Below are 20,492 nucleotides of genomic sequence, written 5' to 3' on the forward strand. Positions count from 1 at the left end.
TTCCCGGCGCCCTTCAAATTCTTAGCGTTTCCGGTCCACCCTGGAGGTAACAAATCCGCCTGGTTCGAATCTGACCGGGACCTGTTTTTTTTCAAACGGGAAATTTTCCGTTTCAAAACAAATTGTCGGTTTTTTTTATTTGTCTGCTTATGTTTTGTCGGTCTAGTTGCCTCATTGTAAAATTTTTGCTTGATATGCGCAATTTTCATTGTAATTGCTCTTAGTGTTTTAATTTCTTGACATGCATATTTTTTTGTAAGTTTTCTCTTAATATTTTTCTGTTAGTTTTCTCTTAATATTTTTCTGTACAAATGATTTCGGCTAATTTTTTATCGACTCAGTGACCTAACTATCAGTCGTTTAAAAAGGAACGTAGTTTTAAAACTCACATCTGCATCGCACATTTCGCTAAAATCTTAATAGAAAATCTAGTTCAAGTTTTTTCGGTATTTTTGTTTTTTTTCCGCCTGACTTGGTTTCGACCTATATTTCATCGGCTTAATGGATTTATATTGAGTCTGTCGAGCAGCGAAAAAAGTTTGTGTGTGCTTGTGTATTTTGAGGTCGAGGGGGACTTGATCATTTTTTATTAGTCCTGCATTTTAAAATTTTTTTCGCCTTTTTTTTTTTAAAATTTTGTCTTAATTGGTTTAAGCCTTTATTATATCGGCTTAGTGGCTTCATATTATTTCATTTGGCGGTTAATTAAAGTTTTTTGTTTGTGTGTAATGAGGGCGAGGGCAACTTTTAAACTTCTAATAATTCTTACGTCTCATTGATTTTTTCGGCTTAAAGGGTTTCTGGTGAGGTATTTTCGGCTTTTTTTACCGCTTGGTAATTTTTTACGATGCTAAATTCACATTCTATTGCCTTGTATATTTGTTGTATCGCAAGTGGTGCGAAGCTCAGCTTCGCCTCTGTGTTCAAATTATGTTCTCTATTTCAAAGTGCTCAAATAATTCATACAAATAGAATTGGGGCAAGCTTATTGGTACTAATAATTACTCAACTAGACAAAAAAGTTCCTGTTTGATAAAAACAGGCATTATGAAACGTTGATTGGGTTTTTATTATCTATTTTTTCGAGACGCTTTAAAATTTAGATTTTTTCACTTTTCTCAAAAACTACCCTGCCGATTTTCACAAATTGAACGAAAAGAAAACAGCAACGAGTGCTTAAATATTCTTCTCGTATCTAATTACATTTCTTCCACTCTCTACGGCAATAGATTGTTCATTTTCACGGAATTTTTCGCCCATTTTTTTCATAGTCCTCTTTCTCAAACGACATCTGAGATGAAGGGTTCTATCGGAAGAACTGGTTGCAGTTTTTTTTTGCATAATCGGTTACTCCACTGCATAATTTTTACTCCCCTGCATAACTTACCTGCGTATCGTTGTTTCTACGAAAAAAATTGAAAAAACGTAAGAAAATCGCACCGTTTTTAATTCAGGCAGTTAAGTGCTATTCGAGGCTTTGGTTTCAATCCTGGCATTTGCTGAAAATCTAGTTTTTTTTCGAAAAGAAGTTTTTTCTGCAATAACTTTTTTGCTATTTTTTTTCGCGCATGCACAAAGCCTATTTTCGCCAGTAGCAATTCTAAGTTTTTTGTTGCACTTTGAAGCTCGAAGATGTCAAATGTTGAAAACAGTTTCAAATTTTTGCTATTTTTATTGCCTTTGATTGTTAATGGACAAGTTTGGAGATGTCAAAATTTTGAGAACTTCTGCGAAATAAGGATCTAGGTTGTATAAGTATAGCTTTATTTCTCGGGTCAAAGGCTGCTGAACTTCATTGAAACTTGAGTTTTCAGTTTTCAAGGCACTTAAAAAAGGAAAAAATATCGGAGGTTCCACTAAGAGCAGAAACAAGAGAAATTGAACAGTAATTTGGGTATTTTCTTGGACTTTATACTGCAGAGCATGAGATTAAATTGAGATCCGTTTTGTCGCATTGAAACAGACAGTTGGCTATGTTTTTGAGAGTCGATAAACGAAGTGAGGGTGCTTAATTTGGCTGAGCAGTTTTTTTTCGTAAGATTTGCGGTGTGATTTTTTTCTGGAAAAGTCTTTAACTTTGTTCACGCTCAATTTTTCGCGGTTTGACTTGTGATTTGTCTTTTTAAGTTCCTTACTTTTCTTATGTTAAAAGGAAGACAAACTCCAGTATCAAACAGCAAAATTGCAAAGATCACGAAAAACGTGATCGAATTCTAATTTCGAAAATGGAAAATAATGATCAGATTTCCCAGCGAAATAAAAGTTTTACCTATTGATCTAGTTTTCTCAAATCGGGTTCAATTAAACAAAAGCGTGTCCATCATAAATTGTTCTACAAATTCAAAGAGCTTTAAGGTTATCTATTTTTTCCTTTGAAAATCAAAAGTTGAAGATTTTGAAAAAACAAGCCTGTTTTTTTTTTAGTTTCTTGCGTTCATCACACTTTTCCAACTGGCAGTGGCTATTTTTTTTAGGGTTATTTCAATCAAATTGGTGTCTATCATATTTTGTATTTGAAAATCAAAGAGCCTCAAGGCCATAATTTTTTGCGATAACATAAAATCAATATTTTATTGACTTAGTGACCTAACTTTCAGTCGTTTAAAGTGGATTGTAGTTTTTAAACTCACATCTGGATTGCACATTCTGCTAAAATCTTAATAGAAAATCTAATTCAAGTTTTTTTAGCTTTTTTGTTTCGCCTGAATTGGTTTCGAACTATATTTCATCGGCTTAATGGCCTTATATTGCATCTGTCGTTGTTTCAACGAAAAAAATTTAAAAAAACGTAAGAAAATTGCACCGGAGGGGCAAGTCAGGGCAGCGTAAGGCAGAGCAAGAGGGACTGGTTAGGGTAAGGCAAGGGGAGGCAGCTTAAGGCAAGCAGCAGGGCAGCGTCAAGCAGCAGGTCGATGCAAAGCATGGCAGCGCAAGGCAGAGCAAGGAGAATCAGGACAGCGCAGAGAAAGGTGGCGCGAGGCAATGCTGGGCAGCGCAGGGAAAAAAGCGACAAAATAAGCATAATATTCTAGAAGTCCTTTTCAATCCAAAGTCTGGATAAATTTAAACTTAAGTTCAAACTTTGTTCCCGTACTTGCTTGCTAAAGCCAGTGTAATTTAGGGTTGCTATCCCAATAATTTAACTGCTCCATCCAGAAGCTCAAAGTCGAAGTATGCGATCTAATAAGAATAATAGAAACTCAATAATTGAAGCTCACCTTCAAAACGTTGCAGGAATTTTTTCATAAAAAGTTCTGGAAATTTAGAGAAAAATTCAAAGAAGTTTTCTTCAAGTATTGGCATGCTCATGGAAGGATAGTTTAGCGCTGCGGTTTTAATGCTAAATTTTGCTCTTCCAAAACTTCTAAGTCGAAGATATGGGCTTGTTTATGAATCTTTTAAAAAGTCCTAAAACTGAAAAAAAAATTTAAAAAAATTCTTTTACCAGTAAAAGCATGCTAACACAAGTGTTGTATAGGATTGTCATGCTTTTGTTATAATTTTGCCTTCCAGAAGCTCGTAGCTTAGGAGATATGGAGAATTATATGAATAAGAAAAGTTCTCAAAGTTTAGAGTAAAGTTCCAAAAAAAATGAGATTCAAATTTTTGTTTCCGCACGGATTGTGATTGGGTTTGTGTTTTCAATGCGAAAACTCTTCTTTCCGATAGTTTATAGTATAGAAGATATGAGCTTGCTTATGAATCTTTCATACAACCTTAAAACTTGGAAAAACTCAAAGCAGTCTTGTTCAAATTTTTGTACCCGTTTTTGCATGCTAACGGGGTGTTGTTTACGATTGCTATTGTAATGCCAAAGCTCGGCCTTGCAGTAGCTCGTAGTTTAAAAGACTAGGACGAGTTGACAAATCTTAAATTCTGAATACTTAAAAAAGAAAAACATAATCAGTTTAGTTTGTCTTCACTTCATAAGTGCGACCGAGGATACATGATTTTGGCTGGAGTAGTGGCTTATTTAAGCAGGCGCTTGATCTTTTCCGGATTCGATTCAAGCTATGAAAACAATCAAAAACGATTCGAATTTTATTGCTGAAAAGATTAACTGAAAAGGTTTGAAATCTTGCGATTAGATTCAAACTAATTGCACAACCTGGATTTCATCAAAGTGTTATTGTTTGGTAGCTTGCTTCGAAAAAGTTCCAAATTGTTTCATTTTCATCGCTCAGTCGATATCTTAAAAAAACGCATATTTTTCGATAATCATTTTAAACAACGCTAACAACTTGGAAATTTTCAAAATTATTTGATCATTTTTAAGAGTAATGAACGTAGTGACGACTCTAGATAGGTCTTGCTGATTTTTTTTTCATTAAAAGTCTTAAAATTTGTTCACGCTCAAGTTTTCGCGGTATGACTTGTGATTTCTTTTTAAGTTCAGTGCATTTCCATTGTTGAAAGGAAGGTAAAGTCCCCTATCGAGCAGCAATAATCAAAAATGTAAAAGTCACGAAAAACGTGATCGAATTCTAATTTCGAAAATGGAAAATAATGATCAGATTTCCCAGCGAAATAAAAGTTTTACCTATTGATCTAGTTTTCTCAAATCGGGTTCAATTAAACAAAAGCGTGTCCATCATAAATTGTTCTACAAATTCAAAGAGCTTTAAGGTTATCTATTTTTTCCTTTGAAAATCAAAAGTTGAAGATTTTGAAAAAACAAGCCTGTTTTTTTTTTAGTTTCTTGCGTTCATCACACTTTTCCAACTGGCAGTGGCTATTTTTTTTAGGGTTATTTCAATCAAATTGGTGTCTATCATATTTTGTATTTGAAAATCAAAGAGCCTCAAGGCCATAATTTTTTGCGATAACATAAAATCAATATTTTATTGACTTAGTGACCTAACTTTCAGTCGTTTAAAGTGGATTGTAGTTTTTAAACTCACATCTGGATTGCACATTCTGCTAAAATCTTAATAGAAAATCTAATTCAAGTTTTTTTAGCTTTTTTGTTTCGCCTGAATTGGTTTCGAACTATATTTCATCGGCTTAATGGCCTTATATTGCATCTGTCGTTGTTTCAACGAAAAAAATTTAAAAAAACGTAAGAAAATTGCACCGGAGGGGCAAGTCAGGGCAGCGTAAGGCAGAGCAAGAGGGACTGGTTAGGGTAAGGCAAGGGGAGGCAGCTTAAGGCAAGCAGCAGGGCAGCGTCAAGCAGCAGGTCGATGCAAAGCATGGCAGCGCAAGGCAGAGCAAGGAGAATCAGGACAGCGCAGAGAAAGGTGGCGCGAGGCAATGCTGGGCAGCGCAGGGAAAAAAGCGACAAAATAAGCATAATATTCTAGAAGTCCTTTTCAATCCAAAGTCTGGATAAATTTAAACTTAAGTTCAAACTTTGTTCCCGTACTTGCTTGCTAAAGCCAGTGTAATTTAGGGTTGCTATCCCAATAATTTAACTGCTCCATCCAGAAGCTCAAAGTCGAAGTATGCGATCTAATAAGAATAATAGAAACTCAATAATTGAAGCTCACCTTCAAAACGTTGCAGGAATTTTTTCATAAAAAGTTCTGGAAATTTAGAGAAAAATTCAAAGAAGTTTTCTTCAAGTATTGGCATGCTCATGGAAGGATAGTTTAGCGCTGCGGTTTTAATGCTAAATTTTGCTCTTCCAAAACTTCTAAGTCGAAGATATGGGCTTGTTTATGAATCTTTTAAAAAGTCCTAAAACTGAAAAAAAAATTTAAAAAAATTCTTTTACCAGTAAAAGCATGCTAACACAAGTGTTGTATAGGATTGTCATGCTTTTGTTATAATTTTGCCTTCCAGAAGCTCGTAGCTTAGGAGATATGGAGAATTATATGAATAAGAAAAGTTCTCAAAGTTTAGAGTAAAGTTCCAAAAAAATGAGATTCAAATTTTTGTTTCCGCATGGATTGTGATTGGGTTTGTGTTTTCAATGCGAAAACTCTTCTTTCCGATAGTTTATAGTATAGAAGATATGAGCTTGCTTATGAATCTTTCATACAACCTTAAAACTTGGAAAAACTCAAAGCAGTCTTGTTCAAATTTTTGTACCCGTTTTTGCATGCTAACGGGGTGTTGTTTACGATTGCTATTGTAATGCCAAAGCTCGGCCTTGCAGTAGCTCGTAGTTTAAAAGACTAGGACGAGTTGACAAATCTTAAATTCTGAATACTTAAAAAAGAAAAACATAATCAGTTTAGTTTGTCTTCACTTCATAAGTGCGACCGAGGATACGTGATTTTGGCTGGAGTAGTGGCTTATTTAAGCAGGCGCTTGATCTTTTCCGGATTCGATTCAAGCTATGAAAACAATCAAAAACGATTCGAATTTTATTGCTGAAAAGATTAACTGAAAAGGTTTGAAATCTTGCGATTAGATTCAAACTAATTGCACAACCTGGATTTCATCAAAGTGTTATTGTTTGGTAGCTTGCTTCGAAAAAGTTCCAAATTGTTTCATTTTCATCGCTCAGTCGATATCTTAAAAAAAACGCATATTTTTCGATAATCATTTTAAACAACGCTAACAACTTGGAAATTTTCAAAATTATTTGATCATTTTTAAGAGTAATGAACGTAGTGACGACTCTAGATAGGTCTTGCTGATTTTTTTTTTCATTAAAAGTCTTAAAATTTGTTCACGCTCAAGTTTTCGCGGTATGACTTGTGATTTCTTTTTAAGTTCAGTGCATTTCCATTGTTGAAAGGAAGGTAAAGTCCCCTATCGAGCAGCAATAATCAAAAATGTAAAAGTCACGAAAAACGTGATCGACTTCTAATTTCGAAAATGAGAAATAAAAAAAAAGTTTAAAAAATTTTAAAAAAGTGTCCATCATAAATTGATCTACAAATTCAAAGAGCTTTAAGTTCAAAAGTTGAAGATCACAAATCAAAAGTTGAAGATCAAAAGTTGAAGATCGAAATTCAAAAGTTTCATTGCGCTCATTACTCTTTTCCAACTGTCAGTTGGCTGTTTTAAGTTTGAAAACGTTTAGTGCTCGACTAGCTTGCTTAGAAAAGTTTGAACAGCGCGCCAGCCGATTCGTTTTTTGAAGGTTGAAAAGGTTGAAAGTTTCAATGCTTGAATATCTTGCATTGAAAATTAGCATTTTTTGCTATACTATTCACGCTATAAACAAACACCACTGAATGGCAGACTTATATATTTTTGGCCAATCGTTGTAAGGTATTACACACACGAAATTTTCAAAGTTTTCATCTTTTGAATGTCTTGCATAGCAGTTTTTTTTACTTTGTTTCTATCCGATTCACTGTAGGAAATAGCTCCGAAGAATTTTAAGTTTTATCACTTGAATGGCTTGTCTAGAAAAGTTTTACAAACCTGTTTAATCTGAAAACGTTTGAATTATTTCAAAAGATTTATTGCTTGAATGAATAGCTTGCTTTGAAGTACCTGAAAGTTTGCAAAACGATTCTCGCAATGAAATTACTAATAGTTTTTGAAGTTTAATGTCTCGACTAACATGCCTCACGACATTTGATGAACCGATTTACTCTATCCATTAGCTTCAATAGTTTCGAAGATCATCGCTTCTATAGCTTGCTTTGAAAGCTATCACTTTTTTTGCGACACGATTCATACTATAATGCAGTTTCAGAAAACAATCAAAAGTTTCCATGCTTGAATGGTGGACGGCTTATAAAATGTTTTTAGGACATCGGCTTAAGCTATGAAAAAACACTATTGTTTCAAAGTTTTCGTTTTTGCGGTACCGCGACAACTTGCAAAAAAAGACAACTCACAACAAAAAGACAACTCGCAAAGTTTAAGGAAAGCGACAACTCGCAAGTTTTTGAAGCTTCATATTCTCGGTTTAAGGTCACCGGTGGGCGCTCTTCGGGGCGATAACCGGCTGTAACTTTCGTATAAAGTCCTACCCTCTGTTGGCAAGCTCGCGACACGTTGGCGCGACTGCAGCGATGAGTATATTGCGAGTTGTCTTCTAATGCGGGTTGTCTTTATTGCGAGTTGTCGCATTGCGCGTTTTTGCGTATCTTTCTTATAAAAAATTTCAGTTTTTACACTTGAATGGCTTCTAGAACATTTTTGCAAACCGATTTAGCTGAATTAGGTTTGAGTCATTAGAAATAATCATTGCTTGAATGAATAGTTTGCCTCAAATTACCTAAAAATTTGCCAAGCGTTTTACGATATGGAATTACGTTTCATGAACCTGAAGTTGTTCAAAGTTTTATTGCTTGAAAAAATAGCTCAGAGCAAATCTTTTTTTTGCAAATTGACTGATGAAAACAGGCTTGCTAGTTCAAATTCATTTGCTAAAATGGGCGTGGGAAGTTTGTCTGGAAAAAAAAACACCCCATCCCCCGCAACACGAATATTCCGCGAATATTTCGGCACAATTAGAACCAGTGAACAAATGATTTCAATTTATCCCCTCTTTAAACTTTGAGAAGTTAAGATGGCATTGACCGCTTGCATACCGTATCCATGTGGCTAAAGTCGAACCAACAATGTGCGCTAACTACCACTCAGCGCATGCGTTCAAAGTGCTATTGTGACTTCAGTCGAAAGAGATAATCTTTGAAATATATATGAAAGCCTCGATAGGCTTAATAAGAGTACGGCAGAACATGTGGTATGTTAATTTGTTTCGTCGATATAGAGAAGGGAGGCGCTTAGTAGTCAGTTTTTTAACTCAACCGACTGCGATTATTCTTTAAATTTGAGCCTTATTTTGCCAGTTTTTGGCTAATCTGCTAGTCTGGAATTAGTTATATGTTTTGAAGTGACGTTGGATAGCGTATTAGGTTGCTTACCTATTTTTGTCGGTATAACTCTATGGATTAGTGAACAGGACTTGTAATTGCTGACAAAGTTTACATTATTCATGCTCGTTTTGCCCATCATTGTGAAATGTATTAGAAAACAAGTGAACCAAAGCTTGCCTCGACTACAAAATCAAGAAGAATTTATTTAGGTAGTTGAAAAATTGGCCACGTGGAAAATCTACGAGAATTGTTAAACACATTTTTGAGTTAGTTTTGAGTTTCTTCAATTTCAATTAGAAAAAAGATAAGTTTTCTTCGTTATCGTTTCTTGTAGACGAACAAACATTTTATAATTTAGATTTGATAAGAAAAACCGTTTTTTATCTTCATTAGTTTATAGATATTGCGACTGGGTGCAAGCGGACCAATGTTTTCGGCCGTTTTCAGTTTTTTCGCATTTTACACCGCAATCTTAGTTGGGTTTTTCTTGATACGATGATCTCAGGTGTCAAAACTTTGTTGCTCCTTTTGGATAACAAAATCTATATGGCCTAAATTTAGTTTGTAATTAGTCGGAATTTTCTGCTATTTGCTGCAGCGCAAAATTAGGGATGCGCTATTGGCTTTCGATAAAAATTGGCAGAGAATTTGTTCTTACTATAAACCAGAAACAGCAAAGAACTTGATGTTTGCTAGAAGAGCCTCGGAAATAGCATTTCGGGTAAAAAAGCACTAGCTAAGAGAATGCAACTGACGTTAATCGAGCACGTGAAAGAAGCATTTGATTTTAACATTTCCGTTTTTCTTGATCTTTAAATCAGGTCACTTAAAAGGAAATTGTTTTGAATTTCAGTGCTTGAAACATTAGGGTTCGGTTTGGCGGGCAAATGGAACATAGCTTATTTATGGTCACTTTATTCAAAAAATCCCGTTTTGTTTCATGTTTGATAGCACAACCCTCAATTATATTCTTATTAGCATAGATTTTATGCATATTGAAGTGCATTATTCTACACCTTGTCAACCTGAACGTTATTTCCGCTTTTGATTTCCCATTTATTCCCGAAATATGCCGCTTGCCTTTGAAGCTTATCAAAATCTAAACGAAATTCCGCGTAAGTTTCGTCTAGTCGATAAATTCCCATGGGGTTGCCTAGTTAAAAGTATTTCTTAATAATTTCGGAGATTAAAATTTAGTTCTTGCACGGATCAGTATAAGCAGGTATTTGGGGGTGCCGGACATCAAGCCGACGGGACTTCAAGCCGAATCGTAAAATTAGGGACTTCAAGCCGAAAATTTTCTCATTAAGTCATGAAATAAGGTTAATTTGAAAACTTTTCTTAAGAATTTCTCAATTTCATGATCTTTATTCGGTAATTATTAGCGTTTTCACGAAATTTAAACCTCCAAATGAAGTTTAGGAAAGTTGAAAAATAAAACACGGTTGAAGGTAATTTTCTTGTTTATAATTTATGCATTTCAAAAAACGGCTGATATTATTAACTAATGCCAATCCAAAGTAGTGCATTGTCATAAATAACGCTTGTTATGGACTGAACTAGCCTAAGATTTTGAAAAGAAACGTTTTACAGATGAAAAAATAGTGTTTTGAGGTGCTTGTAAAGTTTAATTTTCGGCCTGAAGTCCCTTCGGCTTGAAGTCCCGTCGGCTTGTTGTCCTAGACCCGGTATTTGGATCACAGAACATCGTTGATTTAATGGAGCTCTATCTGACTGAAATGCTTTACTCGTCAGTTAAACACTTATCGACAAATTTCAGTTTAAAAAATTCTACAGAAATTTAAAGAGTTTCTGTTTTCGCAACTACTTCCTTCTCAGTTATTCAGCCGATCTCTATCAGTAATATTTGGTTTGAAAAAGTGTTTCATGAAGACATTGTCATAGAATGATTAGTGAAGTTAATATTTCTGAGCCTTCAGCAGAAGAAAGCGTTGCAACTGAACCGTTACAACCTAAGGCACCAGCCTTAAGAAGACTCTCTCTCCAAGTATGGAGTCTTTCTATGTTCTCTCGCAGGCCAAGCGCGCCGCCTCCGAAAGCGGACGAGGATGAGACACTAAATCCTTATAGAACATTCCATAATTCTAATTTTCAGTCTTCGGCATTACCACAGTCTGCAAAAAATGGAGGCCCATCAAGTATCAAAAAGCTCTTTAGGTCGAGAAGCAACCTTAGAAATGTAAGTTACTGAATAAGATTTTCATTTTTCTGAAATTGGTTTTTTTGTTCACTTGTCACAGGGTAAAACATGATTTTAGAAGCACTAGTCGTACCGCATGAAACGGTTTAGTATTATTTGCATGTTTTGGTCTTGATATTTGCCTCTGAATTATTACGAAATGACCTGACCGAAAAAATGTTATATTAATATGCTTGATAGGGTTTACATTATTCACTTCCGGAGTTTCTACTAGCGAGCAGCCTCGTTTGTTTCGATTGAAATAGAAGATACACATGTCGAAATAAATAGTAATAAGTTAACAGTGTCTTACGTCTGAGGCGAGGGTTTAAAAAAATTCGCTTATATCCTTAGATTTTCTATCAGCCCTGAAGCAGGCCTTTGGGTAAATTTTAATTTTTAAGTTTCAAATAGATAAGACTTGCTCAGAAATAACAGAATTTTTTGGCTCAAAATTTGGCGCTCTTCCAATGGTCCGGTGTTGGTCAAAAGGTGGCATTTTTGGAAGCTTTCTAAATTTGGTCGCCTTCCTGAAAAGTTGAGAATTATGAGGATGGTCGATCATTGTCAATTTATTGATCGTTCTTCTCGGGCACTTCTTGTTTGCCGGTGTTCTCCTATATTTAAATGTCTTGAATAATTTTTTTAGTTTGTCTTTGAGTTCAGGTGACGAAAAATTTTGTCTCGGTCGTTTTTTTCTGGTAAAGCTTTGTATCGTTCATTTTTTCAGTGGTTGATTTTTCTAAATAGTTATAAAAAATTCTAGGTCTTGGCAGACGGTTCATTTAGCAGACGCATTAAAATAAACAATTCTAGACGCTAGCTTTAAATGTGCTTGCTACTAGGTTAGTTTTCTACCCATGAAAATGGAGACGTATTCATGTGTTTAAGGAGTCGATGAACGTAGTTCAGTCTCTTATATAGGCCGTGATTTTTTTAAGGACAGGTCTTAAAATTTGTTCAAGCTCAAATCATTTTTCTCGTGGTTTGACTTTTGATTTATTTTAAAGTTCGATTCATTTCCTTTGTTAAAAGGAAGTCAAATTCCACTATCGGGTAGCGAAAATTTTAAACTCGTGAAAAATTTGATTGACTTCCCATTTCGAAAATAGCATTTAATTATCAGCTAGTTATTTATTATTTCTATTTGTTTTATTTTTTTTTTAAATTCATTTCTTACCAGCTTTTCTAGCGAAAGAAATTTGACTCATTGATCCCCTTTTCGCACATTGGATTTATATTATGGAAAAAGGATCAAACATGAGTCGTTCTTTGAATTCAACGAGATTTAATATCATATAGTTTCTCGGAAATTCGAAATATTTTCATATAAGTCTTATTTTTGTATTTCTTCTGTTTACTTGCGTTCAATGACTCATTTTTCCACGCGCAAAAACAGGTACCTTAAATAATCATTGGAATATGACAACTGATATATTATATTTAATTTTTTAAAAGGGTAATGAAACTAGTGAAGACTCTTATATAGGTCTTGCTGATTTTTTTTTCAGGAAAAAGTTCTACAATATTGATGCACATAGGTATATATGCACTTTTTGAGTTCAACTGAAATTCATCTGCTGAAAGTGAAGTAAATAGCACTCTCCAATAACGAACGTGGGGCTGGCTCGAAAAAACCTGAACGATTTCTTGTTCCGAAAGTGGAATTTAAGTTTAGATTTCCAGCGGAATACAAACTTTGAACTTTCTCTAGTTGGGTTCATGTTATCAAAAAAGCGCCAATCATAAATTGTTCTAGAAATTCAAAAAACTTAAAGGGCATATATTTTTTTCTTTGAAATTCGAAAGTTGAGGTTTTTTCAAGAAGGTCAGTGTTTTTTATGTTTGCTTGCATTCATTACTCTTTTCCAATCTTCGATTGGTTTTTTTTTAACCAATTTCGTTTGTTAAATTTTCGTTTTTTTCTTTTTTAAAAATTGGTCCCGTTGTCGAGAAATTCGGGTTTGAAGTTTTTGAAATTTGTTCTAATTTTAAGCGAGCAACGTTCGCCATATGAAAATTTAAATTTTATTAAGTCTCTAGGCTGAGAAAACTTGATTGTACTAAAGAGAAAACTAGTTTTGGAATTTTCTTAGTTGACTAAAAGGTTTTCTAAAACGTACAAAGTTTTGTTTTAGAAAAAAGAGGTTTTATAAATGTTTGCTATCGTTTTTTTGTTTTGTATGCGTTTTTAAAGACAAATGCTGTCAATCATGGACAAAAAAAAACGACACTAAAATTTTGAAAGAAAATATTTTTTTTTTGTGTTTTTTGATGAATTTGGTCGGAACAATTTGGGCTACTTGCACAGCAGCCGGCTATCCTTGTTTTGTTTCCTTTTTTTTTCTCGAAAACAGCTTTTGCCTATCATGCCTGTTTCGCTAAAGTTCTTTTTCTATTCACAAGTGTGATATCTTTGTTCTTGTTTTGAAAATGATAGTCTTGGTGACCAATCTTAGAGATAATTGTCTGAAATAGAAAACATTGAGCTCAGCCAGGTTTTTTACGCGTTTTTTACGCCTGTCAGTAATTTATGAGTTATTTGTGCTACATTGGCCTGCTAAAAGACGGTTTATACTACTTAAAAACTGTTTTAAGTTTTTATGCTAAGAGATTGGTCTGCTGAAATCTGTTCCCCATTAAAAAAAGAGCCCAAAAATTGGCGGCTTAGTTTAGACTCGAGTTTCAAGCGTGGATATATTTTTTTAGCTTGCGGGGAAAAATTAATATTCGGTCTTTTTACTTGGATTACTTTAGTTAAAGTATGTCAATCAGAGAACATTTTTGAATTGAAAGAGCTGGTGAGATGTAATTTGCTCTATGAAATTTGGAAAAGCTCAAAGAAATCAACAAAATCAAATTTAATGCTTGCGATAAACCTGGTATTATTTACTATTGAAACTGAGCACTGTTTATTTTTCACCGTAAATACCTTGCACACCGCAAAGCCAACGAAAACTGGTCCCTATTCAAAAAGAGGAGACCAAAAGTTGGCGGTCTTTGAATTTGAAGGGCGGCTTTACTTCTAACTCGCGGGGAAAAAAGAAATAAGTTAGCTTATTTGAGTTAAAATATGTCAATCAGAAAGTATTTTTGTATTGAAAGAGCTGTGAGATTGATTTAGTTCTATGAAATACGAAAAAGCTTAAAAAATTGTTTTTTATTCTGGCGAGAAACCGTTTTTTTTTACCATTGAAACGGGATACTATTTTTTACCGTAATTAATTTGTTCACACGATAACTGATACTGATGATCGTCCTCAAATCTGAAGTTTCGTCGACCAACGGGTATATTTTGAGCATGTCTTTAATTGCCCGTTGGTAACGAAACTTGTTTTTTTTTATGTATGTTGTAAATTTACCAACTCAAATTTTTTTCTTACACATTTTTGCTTCATATCTGCTGACATGCTCAGTGTCTTGAAAGTTCAAATAAATTAATTTCTTAAACCATTTAGGTAGCATTTAACTTTTTTTGCAATATGTACTGGAATTATGTTGATTTTTTTTTAGATTTGTTGGTTTCCTTTTAATGTCTGTCGACTGATTTTCCGTGTTTTTTTTAAATGAAATTTATATCTGGTACGCTTTTCATTCAGTTTCTTTCCAAAGCTTGGTTTTTTTATTTGAATCGAACAGTTGCTGGTTCATCAAAACAAGTATTATAAAAGTGTGTGGGATTTGAAGTTCAGTCGAAACGACAGGTAATGCTAATTTTTTTTATTATAAGTGGCTTTGCCGTCTCAATTGCCATCAAAGGAACAGGTTGCTGAAAAATTCAGCTACCCTGAATTTTTTCATGATTTCATTTATGAGAACGGGTAATAGGTATCTAGCATAATCTAGCGGCTAATCCTTTATTTAAGCAGAGAAACAACTACGGTTTTGGGCTTTGAAAATAACGCATTCTATCCTGCATCAGGTACCTCCAGCTCTTACTAGGCCCCCAGTCTAAACTATAATTGAAGGTTGTTCTATAATTTTTTTTAACCGACTCTCATTTTAAAATTTTGATTGAGTTTTTATTGGTTAAATATGTTCGGCCTATAATTTTATCGGCTTAGACAACTGATGTTGCGTAGTTTCAAGGGCAAAATTTCAAATGCTTTTTCTTTTACTCAGGAAGGATTGATTTTGAGAATTTTGGTTTTAAAAGTTTTATAGCCTGAAATTGTTTTTACTAGTTTTGTTTGCGGCTTATGTAATGAAGGTCGACTCAAGTTTTTTCGCCTTAGCTGACACTCGTTCATTGTTTCTGAGGATTTTTCAAGGCCCTTTATTAACATAATCCGAGCCAGACATATAAAATTTTTGTAGATATAGTTTTTTCGTCTAATTTTTTCAGCTGAATTTTCAAAAACACGACCAATTTTTTCAAAAACACACGAATTTTTTTATCAACATATTTTTGTGCAATGTTTTTATTGTGTGACAAATGTCACGCAATTCTTTGTAATTTTTGTTTTTTTTTATTTTGTTTTGTTCTATATTTGTTTGGCCCAAAAGATTTTGGCTTGTTTTATGTCCGCTTTTTGGCTTAATGTTTTGTAGTTAGAGAAGCAAAATGGTTTCTTAACGATATGTGAAAACTTTTTCTATTGTAATATGCACGCATTTTTAGTTGAGGACTCATATTGCGTTGTTTGATACGTAAAAAAAAATTAGAATTGATGTTTCGAGGGGAGGGGTGGGTTTTTTTGAGTTTTCAAGTTTCTACGCTGAATCTTCTGATATTGGATAGTTGATTTGTTTAAAAAAACAAGTCGGTCATTTTTGGTTTTGGTCGTCTTGCGTTCATTGACACTTTTCAAGCTATCTGTTGACTATGTTGATTCTTGTTCTTTATTAAAAACAATGATATGACAATGAAGTGTGGTAGATGTAGTTTTTTTTCGGCTCGCGGTTTTTATCTCATTTTTTTCGTAGGCTTGTTTGTCATGCTGTTTTTTCGTCCGACGCTTCACATCGCTTGTGTTTTGATTTACCTTCCAAATCCTAACGTTTTCCAAACTTCTATTAGCTATTTTGATATTTTTCGTTCTCTGTGCACCAAGTAATTTTTCATGTAATTTGGTTGACCAAGTTTTTAGTTATCAGTCGCCCTGTGTTGTTCGTTTTACTTTGAGGTTTTATACTATGAAAGTTCATTGTACGAGCGGTGCTCAAAATTACGCGCTGCGTTTGCAAAAGGAAAAAGGAGCGAACAATTCTTCTTCCATTTTTCATATGCAGTTTTATTGATGTGGTTTTTCTAATTTGGATAATATCAGAAGTGTAGTATGATTTTTTTAATACGACGGTACAAGAATTTGACTATACATGATTATTCATAGAACTTAGAAGAAAATCAACAAATGCAATAAAAAAAAACCTGATATACACCCAAGAGAATTAACACTTTTCGGGCTGTCTGTTAGTCAGTGGCAGTTTCAAGATTGACTTTTCACAATTTCTTAATTCTTGAGATTTTATATAAAAAAACATAACATATAGTTTTCTTTGATATGAACTTCGAGTAGTCTTAAAGAAGGGATTTTAGTGGGTTCGATGATTAAAAGCGGAATATTGATGTATATTATCATTCGTTTTGCAAACAAGGTCAATCATGCAGTTTTTGCAATTTGTTATTGTAAAAATTATAAATTTGAGTTTTTTGAAACAATTAATCTTTTTATTATGAGTTTAAATGTCCCCTTTGTTTGAAAGGTTCCGTCTATGTATGTAATGATCATCCCATCGTATAATTTCCTTTCTTTATGCTTCAGTGCGACATAACTTCGACACCAGTGGGTGGAGCAATGGGGGTCGCCACTGGGATAAGCGAAGGGGTAGGGGGAGATAATGAACGCACTGTGTGCAATAGCAACGAGGAGCACGTAGGAGGGGATGCCGAGATGACAGACTACTACTCGAATGTGGCAGCCTCATTTTCTTCATCAGCGGCTGCTCCAAACAGCCAGAGGCTCAGTTCTCTGTCACAAGAGGACAATTCAGGTTTATCTTTTTGTATTTCAGCTCGTCCAATTAAATGCTTCTAATTGAACACGGTGCTTCTAATTGAGTTTGCGGTATTTTATGATTGTGTTTTTTTGAAGTTTTTATTTGCAGAGCTTAGGATGAAAAGTAATTTGCTGACGTGCAAGCAACTGGGTGCAAAACCAATGACTCCCATGGTTCATGTTTTCTATGGAAATTATAAAAGGCAAATTATTGCAGTTTATTGCAAATGATCGAACTTCAAAGTATCTTTTGGCCTAAAAAAGGTTTTTCACAACTAGCACAAAAAGATATGAACATTAAAAAGTTGATTAATGTGTAGGTTGTAGGTATCAGTTTTTCCACTGTCCTCGTAATTACTCTATTTTTGCGGTAAATAAGGAAGTAACTTTAGAGTACTCATGGGTAGACGAATGGCAGTTTGGTTAGCAGAGACCTGTTTGATGTGTTAAATTGGCAAACAGACATCACAAACCAGAATGTATGGGCTTCGTTACCGTCTTTATTGATTTCAATAAAAAAGACTTGTTTGATCAATCATTTCGGCCGACTAACATTCGTTGACTTTCTAAGAACTTAGTAATTCAATTTTACCATAAGAACTTCATTTCCCATATTTTTGTTCTTTTAACTTTCCTTTTAAAAAGAGAGCGAAATGTTGCCAAGTTCTTTTACGTGACTTTGAAACAAAAATTACCAGCTACCGTCTATGGTAAAATATTTCCCTGAGGAATTTGTATAAAAAACTTGCAATCTCTTTTGAGGGTTTCTAATCTCAAGTGATGAATTTTATTTGCAGCTTGATTAACGGAACATATTGAGTCGTCAGGGATGAAAAAAAGAGTCTATTTGAGCTAGAAGACAGCATCTTTCATCACTTTAAAATGAAGATGAGCAAAAGCAAACCTTTCAAGATGCGAAATTTTAGAAGCAAAAAAAGGGAAAGGATACAGTTAATTTCAAAGCGATATTTTGAGAAAAATTTGATAGATTACCACCGACTTTTATAACTATTTTTAAAAAATACCTAATACAGGAGTGCGCATAAATTTTTCTAGAGGGGCGGTTTTTAGAAACATTTTACAAATTTATCGGCTTTTTTTATTTTAGATTGACCAATTTGATATTCCGAGCTCTCTGAAAACACAATTATGACCCCATTTTCCAAATTTTGCTGGCTATAAATGACGTTTTGCGATTTTTTTCGGCGCTCACTCCCCCCCCCCCCCCCCCTCATTTAGTTAATATTGGCGCCTTAAGAAAATTTTTGAGTTTGTTCAGACAAAAATGGATGTCTTAAAATGGAAAAATTTGGCAACCAGAATTGAGGGAGTCGGGGAGGGCGCGGTCGCCCCCTCCTCATCAGCACGCTGCAGCTTAACTGTTTTGGGGTATTGGGGTTTTGACTACAGTTGAGACCTATTTGTGACTAGTTACTATACTTAAAATGCTGTAGTACTTTAGGTTATTTGACAAATTATGTTAAGAGGTCAGTGTTGATTTAAGGAGGGAGCAATGAATAATAGGCTGGTGGGAGGTAGTAGGTGAAAAATAAAAATGAAATGATAATACCAGCGCTCTCATGTGCCACCAAACGACAATAAAAAACGCCACAATGGTCTGAAGAAATTTGGTCTGAAAGTAAGAAGTAGTTAACGCTACTACCACAGCCTTTTTTTGTTTGCTAAAATTTTTATATTAAACTATTTCGCTCTAGTAGTCTTGTCGTTTGCATTGTTCAAGAAATACTTCCTTGTCGTTGCATTTCCTTCTCTTTGACGTGTTTCCCCCTTACTTGGAAAATGGTCTCCTTGAAGAATTGAGTATTCACATGAATTATTTGTACAAGTTTGACAGCCACTAACAACAATAATTTGATTTGAATACTTTTCGATTATTGTGTTTACAAGGTACTTACGACACTATTTTCTCTGCCTTATTTATGAAAATAGCGTGCAGGATTTGAAATCACCTTACACTCATCGCATTCTATTTCATCGAGTACAAGAAAAGCGAAGTGTTCTTTAGGATGGTACCACTTTCTTTCTACCTGAAATTAACCATTTAGGTGGCAATATGAAAAGTTCCTTTCCAGTATAGTATAAATTCGATTAAGTAGTTGACTTATATCGGAATCCAGTCAAGATTGCTCTCGAGACTTGTTGCTGAATCACAAAAGCGTTCTTTGTTTACTGCTCAGAGTGCATATTTTTTTAACGAAACCTCATTTTTGGCGCTTGAAACTCAATTTAGGAGCGAGAAGGTGATTGACATCTTCTGATGCTGGCTTAGCTCACGCGTATTGGTTCTTAGAAGATTAAAATCAATCAATAGTTTATGTTGTTGCAAACAATTATTGTCGTATTTAAATCCTCTTAATTCAGCCGCGCGAGTTTTGCTAAACGTCAAAATCTTGTGTTGGATCTCCGTGTCGGTCGTAATTTTTCAGTGCGCTAGCACTCGGAATGTAGACTTTTCTAGAGAAACAACTTGTCACAATCATTGAATAGCTTCTATAACTTCTCTCTTTTTCATCAGTTCTTAAACTTCTTTTTTAGTTGTAACTGAACTCATGAATATAGTGCTTTGCTGGTGTGCGTTATAACAAATTCTTTGGTTGCCATCAATTTCCTTAATTGCCATTAATTTTCTGTATGTTTTCGGCTTATTGTGTCTCGGTTTTAATTAGTTTGGCTTCAGGTTTTTGATTAAATTCGAGTGGAATTATGATTAAGAGTCATGAATGTATTGAATACTCTTTTATGAAAGGTCTTGGTGATTTTTTGTTAGGTGGTTTTTTCAGGAAAAAGTCTTAAAAATTATTCGCGCTCAAATTTGATTTGTCGCAGTTTGAATTTTAATTTCTTTGTAAATTCAGTTCATTTCCTTTGTTAAAATGAAGGAAAACGCCTCTATCGAACAGCAAAATTGTAAACGTCACGAAAAACTTGATCGACTTCTTATTTCGAAAGTGGATTTAAATTTTCCGATTTCCCAGCGGAATTTAAAAATTACCTAGTGATCCTTTTTCCCCAATTGGGTTTTTATATAAAAAGTGTCAGTCTTAAATTGGTCTTGATATTCAGAGAGCTTTAGATTCGTTAATTTTATTTCTAAGAATTTCGAAAATTGATTTTTCTTCGAAAAATAAATTACTCTTTTGTTCTCTTTTCTTGCGTTCATGATACATAATACAAATACATAAGAGTAGATGTGCAGTTTAAGTTATTTTTTGGTTAAAAGAAATCTTACGTACAGTCAGGGGCGGATTTAGGGTCCCCCCTTTGATACTTTTTCAGAAATCCATTTTTGGCCGACACCCTAAAATTTTTCTAAAGGCGCCTTTGGCACCAATATATAATAACTTTGAGGGGGAGCGCGCGCCAAAAAAACGCGATTTTTTGTCAAAATGTTTCAAAAAGTGCCCAAAAACGGCTTTTTTGACTGTTTTTTCAAAAGTTTGCCTGCGGCACACAAAGTTTTGCCAAAATAGGGGCAAAACAGTGCTTTGGGAGAGCTCGAAAAATCAATTTCGTCGACCTAAAAAAAGGTCGTCAAAATTT

The 20,492-nt window shown here is 34.3% G+C and overlaps 1 protein-coding gene across 3 annotated transcripts in view; it reads left to right on the forward strand.

Annotated features, from left to right (window-relative positions):
• The window catches only part of LOC134838937 (kalirin-like), a 364,473-nt gene that overhangs the window by 296,281 nt on the left and 47,700 nt on the right, over window positions 1-20,492 (forward strand). For all 3 annotated transcript variants that reach the window (XM_063854296.1, XM_063854295.1, XM_063854297.1), the window contains exon 15: window positions 16,698-16,926. In XM_063854296.1, the coding sequence (XP_063710366.1) occupies window positions 16,698-16,926 (229 nt within the window). The remainder of the gene's footprint in view (window positions 1-16,697; window positions 16,927-20,492) is intronic.

This window comes from Symsagittifera roscoffensis, chromosome 2 (assembly GCF_963678635.1).
Source record: "Symsagittifera roscoffensis chromosome 2, txSymRosc1.1, whole genome shotgun sequence".
Taxonomy (NCBI): Eukaryota; Metazoa; Xenacoelomorpha; order Acoela; family Convolutidae; genus Symsagittifera; species Symsagittifera roscoffensis.